The following is a 12,575-nucleotide window of genomic DNA, read 5'->3' as shown; positions in this document are numbered from 1 at the left end:
CAAATTGAAACAGGACCACTAAGAACTAAGTTACGCACATACCTGTAATTTCACCGTATTCATTTCTACCGCGTCCCATACTTTTATTGTCAGGTTTTATGGCGGTTGTTCTGAATAAAAAATTTAGCATACATCGTTCAGTTAAATACGTTCGTCTTCCATAGGTGCGAAGATAATCCCAAGATATGGAGCGTAGAAGGGTCCTTCTGAAACTTCCCGCTCTGTGTGATAGTTGTGCGCGCATTTAATAACAAGGCAAAGATGCCAGCCTCCACAATGCGAAATTTCATTGACGTTTAAACACCATGAACAGGAGCCCTGCTCACAGTAAAAGAGAAAGATGCAACCTAAGGGTGTGTGTAGTCTAAAGTACGTGGTCTAAGCATCTTGCGTCTCAATTTATCAGACTCGAGATATTTAGGTCACATGATTTCTACTATTTAAAACATTAGGTTCCTCTCTTCGCTTTTATAATGAACAAGGCACTCGTTCTTGGGCCGAAATGTGAAAGGCATTTTGACTTTGTGGTAAGCATCCTCATCATTTTATTCAATGATTCTTGCCGACCCATCGGACGCCGGTTGAAGCCCTGATTTCTGTAGTGGGTTCCCACGGAGGTATATCATTGTTCTGCAAGATAGCGTCCACAAGCTGGCGCAGCTGTACTGCGTGCTTTTCACTATAAGCAAGTGTGGTGATTACGGATCTCTGGCGAACCTATTCGAGTAGGTGACAGTCTTAGAATAAACAGTTTCAGTCGGGTGCTGCTGCTTCTGCTGCTCATGGATTATTGTGTTACATAAATTTTATATTATTGGTTGTAAATCATTACACTGCACAGCCAATCATTCGTTTGTCTGCTTTACGAAGAATTTTGCTATTATCTTAGTATGCTGACACGTTTCTTGAGCTATCATTTTTGCAAACGCTGGAAAGTGCTCTTGACGTGGGCACACTATACGGCCATATGGCAAATGTGAATATATGACACACAAAAGCTCATGTTGAAAAATTCGACAACGAGAGTCGGTGCTGGAGTCAATGTTTCGACAAGCTGACTTCTTTTCTTTTTTTCAAAACAGCAACCTATGTTAGATGCGAAGCAGCTCTTCGACTAGGCTGTGTAACGCTGTCCCTCCGAACACCACCACTGCACATGCTCACGTCTCGTGCCGGCCCAGGAAGACACCCGCTAAACTGTCGCTTCCTGTATACCGCTGTCTCACCTCGCATGGCCGATGCAGGCAACGCGTGCTAGTAAAAAAAACCGATTGTGTGCACTGCAAAACCGCTCACTGGCCACCCCGTATATGTAGGAACTGGATCGCGTGTTCGGAATTCAGTCAATTGCCAGCGTCTCTACTTGGCTTGCACTTTATGAGCGCCAGCGTCAACGTCGACGCCAGTGTGAGCGTTAGAGCCCGCTGCTTCGCATCTATAGCTCCCTTTAGCGGGAGATTGTCCAAGCTTTTTTTATGTCTATACAACAGTATAGACACACATGTTGACATGCTCACACTGTACTTCAGGTCAACTTAAGATATGTCGACATGTCGAGACCAGGAATAAGATTTATCCTCGTTGGAATAACAAGAAGCAAGGTGAGTACCTAGCAGAAATTCTCTTACGCTTAATTTTTCATTCACGATTTGTCCACGTGATTTTATTCAGTTAGAATATACGTGAAAATTGTGGCGATGGCGTGTAGTCATTCGAAGGTTTTGTTGAAGCACCGAAGCGAACAGTTATGTTGCAGATGGAACGATGAGCCTAGTTCAAAGACAGAGCCTGTTAAATGTTTCACGGGAGACTGATCACACTACGCATGCTCCACAATGAGGCACTGGCAATGACGCTGCAGATTGCTCTCAGCACGGACTTTCAGCCAAGGGAAATTTCTCTATTGAAATATAGTCTATTAAGCGAGGAAAAGAGAATGTTTTAACGTGAATAAAGTAGCACGAGAACGACACGCATCAAAAATAGAACACACCTTTTTTCATGCGGGTCATCTTTGCAATGTTTTCAAAATATTCAAGTATTATTACCAAGAAGCGTAGCTGCTCATTCTTCCAAAATGAATAATGACAGATAATTGCACGTACAATTGTACGAATCAGTGGGCCCCTTATGCTATCACCTAAAATCCCTTAAAAGCGAAAGCCTTCTTATTAATGTGAGAGCCTTACTAAGGTCATTTTCCTGTTTATAGAAAAGCTTTGAATGCCTCGTACACACGTCCGTACATCTCTCCGTCCGTGTCCAGAAATGAAGCCAGCAGTGGCCTCCTCCTCCCCTCGCACTCCCTCAGTAATCTAGTGATGGCCCGGCGATGCAAAGCAACAGTGGCGCTGCCACAGGTGTGGCCTCTACCCCTCACACATTCATGCGAGAGCTGTTCCCAAAAATTGTTTCAAATATTGTGTTTTTTTGCTTCACCAGATCGTTTCAAATAAATGCTTTTGTGAAGCTTCATTACACCAGAGTCGGAAGCTTACACGTATTGTACTTAATCACAAAGGTGGATTGGAGTAACGAATGGTTTTGAAAACGACAGGCCAATTTTTTCGAAGATATTAACGTACACAATACTGGAGCACTTAATTTATAGATCGATAAGGCCACACTGAAGCATATCCTTCTTAGCTCTAGTCAATACGGTTTTCGACAAGGTTTTTGATGTTCAGCCTAACTATTTGAATTCTAGATCTGGTTTCAGTGACAGATAAGAATCCCATAATAGATTGCAAGGCCAATATTTTTGAACATTATAACATCCATATTAATGGAGCATGTAATTTAAAGATCGACAGTGTAGAACGTAAGCATTGCCTCCTTGGCTCTAGTCAATACAGTTTTCGATACGGTTTTTGTTGTTCAATCGAACTGTCTGAGGTTTTTCTCAGATCTTGTTTCAGTGATAGATAAGACGCCAATATTAGACTGCATATACTTAGCTTTGAGGAAGCGTTTGATATAGTCACGTAAGGCATGCTCGTGTAAAAATTTTGGGCCTCAAAATTGGTTGTTATTATTATCGCATAGTTTGTTCATTATCTTCAGGTAAACTGGCGTATTGCGGTTATCAACGGATTTTATTCCGAAATATGCTCTAGTTATTTCGGTTGTCCCACAAGAATCGGTTCCTAGCCCTTTTTGTTCATGATGTTTAATATATATACTTCATAGATTACTTTAATTTTTTCCCCACACCCCTCTGTACATGGTAGCCTACCGGCCTCAGCCCTAATTGACCTCCCTGCCTTTTTTTTCTGCTCACTTTCTGGAGATGATAAATGTGTGGGTATGCTTGATAACGCCTGATCTAAGATGAGATAGACGCATTCCGTACATCAAGAATGAGACAATAGATAGGCTGAATTTTCTTCGCCATGATTTCAGTGATACCCAGAAGGGCAGAGTTGTACTTTACTTACATTCTAAGTATTCCTAATTACAGTCGTACTGGTTGAAATTGATAATTTTCCAACTGAGCAGCTTTAAAAGTCGGAAAAAAAAAGACAGCGAGGTTTGAGGCGGACCATTAGAGAACAATATTAGGAATGGTGAAAAGTAAGCGTGAATTATTGTGCCAGGCACGATGCAGGGCCAGTGAAAAGAACCTTAGTCTGTAATTCTTCTTCCTTTGAGTAGTATTGAAGACTGGGAAAGTTGGTAACAATTCATAGCTGGTCGAGGTAAAAAGCTCAAAAAACGAAGACAGAGAAAATGAAGGACACCAGCGCAAAAACGATGACAGAAAAGAAAGGACACAAGACGAGCGCTCGTCATGCGCCCTTCCTTCCCTCTGTCTTCGTTTTTTACGCTGTTTACCTCGATCTTCTTCCTCTGTGCACTATCGGAAAACTGGCATCGAGCTAGAAAGATACATCAAGCCACTCGCTTACGTGTCGTCAAAAAGCGACCATGCACTAAAATACGGGAGGATGCTTTCGGAAGTGACGTTTTCAGGTATCCTTTTTTGCATGAGCCATAAGAGTACAGGATAATATATCGTCTAACACTGCAACAACTTTGTATCTACGATGCACCCTACCACACTTCTTGGGTGTGATCACTTTGTTTCTTGCTGATTGTAACCCATTGCTATGATAGCTACTGGAAAGATGCAGGTATTTAATAAATAAATAAATATGAATGAATGAATAGGCAACATTCGCACTTATTTACCGCTTGGCCTGACAATTATAGGCTAACATGTAGTCGTATAGGTAAGGCGAATAACCGCAGGTAGTCTTAGATATTCTGAAGTCCTCCACAATAGCGTACCTCGTAATCATATAAACGATCGGGCTCTTAACCTTTCAGGATCTAACAATCTATCGGCCCCGAATACTGCATGCAGATTATTGTGTTCACAGGGAAGGCCAGGAATCATCCCACAAGAAATCGCATAAAGCGAGCAATAGGTCCACCACGTTGTCGAAACATAAACGATTGCCTTGTGTGAGCACGTGTGAGTGTTTGCACATAAACATCGTGTCGTCATTTTTAACCCAGAATGATGAATTCGCCGCAGTAGAAAAAGGCCTCTTGGATGCGTCAGAGACATTGCAAGGTATGAAAAGGTACATAAAAAATGGAAAAGTTCCAGGGAACCCCGACATCCTCTTTCTCATGACTGGGTAAGCGTTACGAATACATCGTTCTAAGTGCTCGCGTACATCAGCAACGCAATTTAGTATAGATGAACGCAAGTATGAAAGTTGAGCTCTGCTAAATACGGTGTCAACAAGGATATGTGACTATAATAAGGTAGTTATGAGCATGAAAGAAATAACGTTTCCTAGCGGTCATGTGTTAAGTAGGGATATTAATTTGGTCTCCTCGTTCAGCCATGCCATGGCGTTTACTGCGTTTAAGCCAGTCTGCTATATCGTATGTCCGTCAATGTTATAAAATATGATTGTTAATAATAAACAGCACAAAAATGCAAATTTGATCAAGAGCAAAGTTTCACTGACACGATAATCTTTAATTGCGCATGCATGAAGTTTTATGAGTTGAATATTATCACTCCGGCTCAATGAAGTAAACAAAAAAAAACCGCCGCAACACAAACGACTACGGCGACCACTGAACTTCCAGAAGCCTTACTTATAAATTGCACGTGTATTTATGGTGGGACACAGTCGTCACCTACTACGGATGCGTAGTGCGTGACTGCAGTAGCAGCACCTCCTCCATCTTTTTTGATGCCAGTGCAAGCACTCGCTCCTCAAAGGGAGTTCAAATCAACCACCACCTAATTTCCCTCCTCACCCCCTCTCTCTCTCTCTCTTTCTTTCTCACGCGTTTGTCTTCTCTTGGAATCCAGTCAGTTCCCTTTATGACCAGCGGTTATCCAGCCTACAAGCTACGCGCCCGGCCAATGTCCATTTCTTCTCCTTGATTTCAGCTCCAATTGAGGAGCCGTCGGCTTTACTTCAGTGAGTGGTCGTAACGCGACGCCACTTAAGGATACGGCTGCTTTGAGGTTTTAAATAGAATGACTGGAATGAAAGCTCCCGCAATGCTTTGCCAGCAATAGCGAAGCCAGATATTGCCCTCCGAATATTGCCCTCCGAAGCATGCTCTTTACTGATGGCCCGCTTAGAGATTAAGTGGCTTTGATCTGTTCGTATAAGGACCACGGTAGTCATAAATTAAAAAAATGGTTGTTTCGGTTGAAATAACACAGAGACGAGTATAGGTGGCTTACTCTCTAATGAAATTGTCTTGAATTTAAGGCTTACTAAAGAGAACTCGTAGCATACAGGCGCACTTTGAGCCCTATCTGACCCGAAAAAGTTACCACGTTAAACTCGTTGGGCGTGCGAAGAAGGCGCTTCTTCTCAATCGCCGAACACCAACAGCTCTTCGTGCCCCCAGTAAGATGGCAGCCGCCGCCGCCGTTTATTGGTGAGTCCAGCTTCGCTCCTGGGCAGTAATGTTCACTCCAGCAATTTTTTTCAAACCTCCTTGGGCTGCTTGCATCCTACCTGCGCCTGAGCAGTTTCCCACGAATATGCAATATATTTTATGGGCAGAAACAGCGCACAAACTCACGGGACGAAGAGAAGAGACACAAACAAGCGCTGTTATGGGCGATGTTTCTGCCCATAGTGCATCACCAACTAGCCCAACTTTCGGTCTTGCTTCAACATATTTTATACAGGACTTTAAATAAACGCTCTTCCCTTTCCAATATCATGAATCTGTTCGATTTGTACTTTCGTGCTCCTTCTGGGTGTCTCGGAGCACTGCCGCTGCCACCTCTCCGCGCTTGAGCAGAGCTCATGCAGCAGGTTCACAGTGACGCTTATCCATTGGTTGCCCGCTTTGCGCCACGAAAGGAGGCGCGCTAACTCAACAGAAGTAGCGTGAGCGCCGACATAAGGAACACAAAAGATGCAAAACGCTCTCTGCACCATGGATCTGTACACAAAAGCGCAAAAATTACTTAATGTTTTAGATGCGGAAGCATCTTATACTCGCGCCTTGTAGTGCGCCGTCCGCGCCTTCCGCACCGCTTCTCGAACATTCGACAGCTGACGCGCGCGCATGCGCCGTCGCGCCGTCGCCCACTCTTCCACCATCTGTGCATCCCTTCCTCCTCTACACACCGCGTTCGACATCTACAATTCTCCTGATTCTCCAGTGGACGCGCATGTGGCGTCGCGCTTCGAGAACATTCAACAGCTGTCAGTGCATGCGCCGTCGAGCTGTATATATACTCAAGGTCGGCGCTCGCTCGCTCAGTTGCCGCTCGTCGGTTGGTTTGTACGGCGTGTCGACGTCCAAGGTCGCGGTGAAATGAATTCCAACGAATCCACAAACACAATGATCGACGTCCCTTCGACCAGCGCCGCCCTTTCGCATACGTGTGTACGTGTTCACTCATTTAACACCCCCTCCTACAACCACGTTAACCAAATTAGCCATCGACCCAAGTAAGTCGCAATTTAACACCCCATTTCACAACCACGTTAACCAATTTAGCCATCGACCCAAGTAAGTCGCACTTTAACACCCCGTTAACCAATTATATGCTCCGCATCCTCCTCAGTGTTCCCCCGAGGGAAGCTGCGGGCAATTTTTTTTTCATCGTGAGACGTAGTGTCTCACAATGAACAGGCTACTGAAGAGGAATGAACAGGCTACAGGCTACTCTCCGCCATCAATGCAAAGCAGATGCGAAAGCTACGTGATGAATGAGAGTAAGAAAGGGCTGAAGGAGAGGGTGCTGAATGGCTGTATCAGGTGCATCTGGTTAGAATCTAAAATATGGAGGAGGCGCTGTTCGTGTCGACAAGATCCACTCGTCCCTTTAATCTGAACAATGTGAGATTAAAAGTAAGCCATTCAAACTGAAGTTAGGCCCCTAGTCACAGTCATTTAAATAGGCACGCCTGCGTTATATATTTGTTGTCGAGAATATAGCGTCATATTTGTGCACGTTACTGTATACGTACATGGGCAACATTATTTCAGGCTGGACATGTTCAGTAGGAATGGCGGAAAAATTGGCAAGGAATTAGTCGGTACGTGCAACTATTTTCACACTCCAATTTCAGACTACTCATTGCTTTGGTGTGCATAGGTTAATAAAAAGAGCACAAGTCGGTCAATTGTGTGAGAGGCTTGTTTGCTGTATTATACACGACTGATTGTTCTTAGTAACAATTTTAAGTTTTCTTCCAGCTCTATTTATATTTCTGTAGCACTGTTGTATGTTTGTCTAATTGCATTATTATTGCCCATATATTGCTAATTATGTAGTGCACTTATTATTTTGTTCATGCAATTGCCTCTGTTATTTGAGTTATGGTGAACAGTAGAGATCTGTGGAGCAAGGGCCATGAGAGGTCAAAGATCGCCATGTCCCTTATGCGATGTAAGTGATGACCGATGACTGTGATGGAAGGGGGTAGGGGGGGGGGTATCAGCGTGTAGAAAAGGGTGTGACACTCAGTCAGGCATTTGCGCTTTTTTATCACACTTCTAGACAAGAAAAATGTACATCGTTTCGCTTTTCATTGTCTGAAATAAACACGAAAATGAAATAAAAGTAATGGGATTCTAAGATTATAATTGAGCAGGAAGTTTGCGGTTTGCAAACTGTAGTGAAAGAATTGTTACTTAAATTTAAAGTAACTAAAGTGGACAAACTAAAGTGTCATTTACCATAATGACAAACTATCCTACGACCTCCCCCTTTTTCGACGTATACTATAGTCTGTGATGACAATAATGAACAACTTGACAACTCCGAACGAAAACTGCATTCTACAGGTCTTGCATTCCGTGGCACACTTTGCACCGAGGCGAGGGTCGGCGAGGGTGAAGACACTCCTACAACTTTCTCGGGAGTTTATACGGTGGCCCACGAGCTAGGCCATCTGTAAGTACATTTTAATTATATAAAAACGTCGGTGTTTGGCTTAAGAGATCGGAGTTTCACCTGAAGTGGAAGGAATGATTGCCACAGCAATACATTTAACGTTATACTATAGGCATGACTGGTACATAGATTGTCATTTTATGTATCTTTAGTGCAGAAGAGACAACCAGGTTGTTTTCTCTCTGCTTCAACCACGTTCATCAGCAGCATCCGGGCATTACTCTTTAGGCGACGGTGATGGTGAAGGCAGAGGCCCACAAAGAGTGCCCGCATACTTCCCACAATAAACAAGAACAAATGGAATATTTTTCTACAGCATGGGTTCAGCCCACGATCAAAGCCCCGAGTGCCCCTGGGAAGAAGGATACCTGATGAGTTACGTGGACGGAGGCCTCAAGAAGTATCGCCTATCGCCTTGTAGTGAGAAGTCTATGCGAGATGTCTACAAGTAAGTAGCATTTCTCCTGTGGCGTAATGTGATTCACAATGTACTATACGTTGAAGCAAGACAAAATCTAGGCCACTGAATTATTACACAAATGTTCGGTTACCTTACGACAGTACAAGTCAAAACGCAGCTGTGATTTGCCTATTGATAATAATTCACACGTGTTTCTTAACTGAAAGTTAAAGTTTCTTTCATTAGTTTTTTTGTACGCTGATACATATTATGGTAATCTACAAATAAAGGCCCCTTTGACTAACACTTTGGAGGGACCCTCGGCAAGTACTCGTAGAAGATCAAACTAAGAGCTCGACGGGAACTTGTCTCGTCCACAATTGCCATCCTCAAAGAGACAAGAAGACGCGGACCAAATGCCAGAAAAGAAACTTCAATATAGGAGATTTTTTTTGCTTCCGTACAGGGTCCTTGTTTTCAAGGAAGCCATGAAATAAGCAGGGGAGGGGGGGGGATTCGTGCAAAGTTCGTACAAAGAGATGGCGCTAACAGCGTGCATGAACACAAGGAAGTGTGCCTTTATCGCGGTTCTTCTTGTTATGACTAATAATAATTAATAATGACTCGAGATACACTTCCAATGTCAAGATTTGCTTTAGCCATTAGCACATACAGAGTGGCCAAGCCAGTATCTTACTTCTGAAACTTCCAGCTAGCGTACTATAGCTTTCAGCTTTTTTTTTTTTTTGCAACCCACAGTGTTTCTTCAGGCGTCTTTCGCAATCACCAATCTCAGCATTGTAAGCGTGATTAGATTGATTGATATGTGGGGTTTAACGTCCCAAAACCACCATATGATTATGAGAGACGCCGTAGTGGAGGGCTCCGGAAATTCAGACCACCTGGGGTTCTTTAACGTGCACCCAAATTTGAGAACACGGGCCTACAACATTTCTGCCTCCATCGGAAATGCAGCCGCCGCAGCCGGGATTTGAACCACGACCTGCGGGTCAGCAGCTGAGTACCTTAGCTACTAGACCACCGCGGCGAGGCAAGTGGGCTTAGAGTCTGCACATGAAAATTGTACACATCAAGGAACTTGCATTTCAGAAGCTTGTCTTTTACGTTCAAGGGGATATTTATTTTAGTTCTCTTACTGGCCCTTGTGGCACGTGTACATGAAAAGAACAAAGAATGCGTGTTAGGATGTCAATGGTGTCATCAGTATATTTCGGGAAATGAACCCGTCTTCTGCAGAGAGGTTGCTGCATTGACTACCTGTTCATGACCCGAAAAAAAAAAACGCTACGTTGACTTCCTCGTGAATCATTGCAGCCCTTGTCACGTGATCTTACGTATTGCAGAAACCTTAAACCGGAATGCAAGGCAGTGCAGACGAAGATGAACTACATGAAGAAGTACAAGAAATATCCGGGACAAACGGTGCGCGCTACGTATTACTGCAGGAAGCTGTTGAAGAAAAGTGGAGTAAAATGGGTCGTTTGGGATGTGAGTACCACATGTCACACACTCTGAATGTTTCGAACATTTGCCGCAAAAGCCACCCGTATCAATGTTGCTGAGCCTCGAAAATTGTTGCCATTGTAGAGAATTCCAGCCCTTTTTCGTGATGCTGTGGGACCTGGTATGGCGCATCAACAGTCGTTTGGGCTAGTTGTGATATATTCTTTCTAAATTCAAAAAGTTGGGGGCCGTATAAAACATGGGCAAGGGAAGAGAACGGCAACACAGGTGTACTCTCGCACGTGGAACGTGATTGAATGTGCAACAAATATGTAGATTATAAAATTGGCACACGGTATATATTCTGTCGCCTAAAGAAAGATAAAATCAGTATCCGCACGACGCAATAAACCATGAAGGCGCGTACGTCTAAGCTGAAAGAAGTCGGAGAGTGAAAACTGAACTTTATTTCTCGACCAAACGCGCGTTCTTATCGCCCAGACTAGGGTGACTTTGTCAGTCCGGCCTGCCACGGCCAGCTGCCAACGCCCGAGCCCTTTCCACCAGCCCGAGCTGCTTCTCAGGGTATACCGACGTCAGCAACACCTCCCACTTGCATTCTGCAGCTCTTTGTACACTCTATTTATCCGTGAGAATAGTGGGGTTTTTTCGACAGCTTCATATCATGTGGTACAGGATGTTTGCAGGACCTGGGCAGTGTTGACAAATCCTGCTGTAGATGTGGGGCTACAATGCGTGTAGTAAGCCGCATACAGCCTGAGTATGAAATTTCGTATGTTCACTTGTGGTAGCGCTAATTATCTCGACTGTGTGAAATATTTGCGAGAACTTTATTTCAGTCACGTATGGTACGTTGAAAAAAAAACTGTAGGTTGCGTGACACGAATCCCACTTTGTGACGATGGTCATTGCGATGGAATACATAAAAAGGTAAAATATTAGGTGTCTGTTTGTACTATTTCTGTAGAATCCAACGCTCAAAAAGAAGTGCAAAATGGAGTGCTGCCATAAGACACCAGCCAAATTTGTTTGTTGGCAAGTGGACATTTTAACAGGGATGTCATGCGGCGAAGGCAAGGTTTGTATTTTATGTTGTCTTCTGAGATACATTGCCTCAGAGACCCAGGTATATTTTTGTTTAGAAAACTTGATAGTTGTGCCTACGTCAGTGAAAACTCTTTATTGTGCTTTGCATTTCACTTGTGCATAAACGTCGGCAGCCCCGAAAAAGGGATTGCACCTAAAGGCTGATCCTCCTTTCGAAAAAATGCTATCATTCAGAACAAGTACTTGATTTTGTTTGCGTGCAACTTTTCCCACAGTTAAAGTGTATCCGTTTTCAAACACTAATCTTGATTTGCCGGTGAGGACTTCATGAAGGACGTAGATCCCGTTATCGTTTTTTCGCAAAATATTCTTCATTAAATAAGGGCAAAGAAGTGACTTTTCTATGGTATTTCTTTATTAACCGCAAAGTGTGCACAGCTTCACGGTGCAAGTACTGAGTTGCTTGACTAGCAATTTTTTACTATTCATTGTTGCCTAAGAGAGCACTGAAATGGAATCATGTTCGGTCTCAGCTGCTAGCAGCCTGAACCACACATCCTTTCAATATATATTTTTGCATCTAGCGCTGCATCATATATGCACAATTACTGATTGCCACAGTACCATTAGACTTTTAGAGTATTTTCATAGAATACAATAGCGCTGGATGACAACACGCTTCATTGTGTTTTGAATGTACTGGAACCTACATCCGCATTTCCCCTCACTTCAGTGTTATAATTTTCATGTACACTAAATACCTCCAGACAGTGAAGTTCCCGTCAAGTGTTATCAGAAACTACAGCAAGATCATAAAAAAGTGGCTAATCACCGTTTCTAGGAATCGTACAAAATAACAACCCATGATTCTGGTTTATTTTTTTAAATTATCGGTGGTGAAAAGTTCTGAAAGCAACGCTTCAAAGTTGCTCGCAAACAACACGGTCCTGCTTACATGAAATCCACATATGTGAATATCTCTTCCGTTTTATCTTTCAGACCTGCAGAAGGGGCGTATGTGCACAGCACCACCTTCCATGATTTGAAAAAAAAATGAGAAGACATTACCGCAACTTAAAAGAAATTAATCACAGACCTTTTTTTATGAAGACAATAAAGCACTTGACAAAATCTCATTTAGCTCCGACTGTACAATTGCGTTAGATTTTGGAGCTCCACACTTGGACCTCCTGGAAGAAGAAAAAACGCGCCGAAATCTCAATCGCCGTAGTTGATGTA

The 12,575-nt window shown here is 43.3% G+C and overlaps 1 protein-coding gene across 1 annotated transcript in view; it reads left to right on the top strand.

Moving 5' to 3' along the window:
- Positions 1 to 12,472, top strand: part of LOC119164085 (venom metalloproteinase antarease TserMP_A) — a 23,277-nt gene extending 10,805 nt beyond the window's left edge. Inside the window, exons 7-14 of the mRNA XM_037416191.2 lie at positions 1,530 to 1,601; positions 4,522 to 4,646; positions 7,495 to 7,544; positions 8,296 to 8,404; positions 8,721 to 8,852; positions 10,169 to 10,313; positions 11,257 to 11,367; positions 12,336 to 12,472. Of these exons, the coding sequence (XP_037272088.2) occupies positions 1,530 to 1,601; positions 4,522 to 4,646; positions 7,495 to 7,544; positions 8,296 to 8,404; positions 8,721 to 8,852; positions 10,169 to 10,313; positions 11,257 to 11,367; positions 12,336 to 12,377 (786 nt within the window). The 3' untranslated portion in view covers positions 12,378 to 12,472. The remainder of the gene's footprint in view (positions 1 to 1,529; positions 1,602 to 4,521; positions 4,647 to 7,494; positions 7,545 to 8,295; positions 8,405 to 8,720; positions 8,853 to 10,168; positions 10,314 to 11,256; positions 11,368 to 12,335) is intronic.
- The last annotated feature ends 103 nt before the right edge of the window (positions 12,473 to 12,575 follow it).

This window comes from Rhipicephalus microplus, chromosome 8 (genome assembly GCF_043290135.1).
Source record: "Rhipicephalus microplus isolate Deutch F79 chromosome 8, USDA_Rmic, whole genome shotgun sequence".
Lineage (NCBI taxonomy): Eukaryota > Metazoa > Arthropoda > Arachnida > Ixodida > Ixodidae > Rhipicephalus > Rhipicephalus microplus.
Note: the sequence above shows the minus strand (reverse complement) of the source record. Positions and strands in the feature narration are given on the sequence as shown.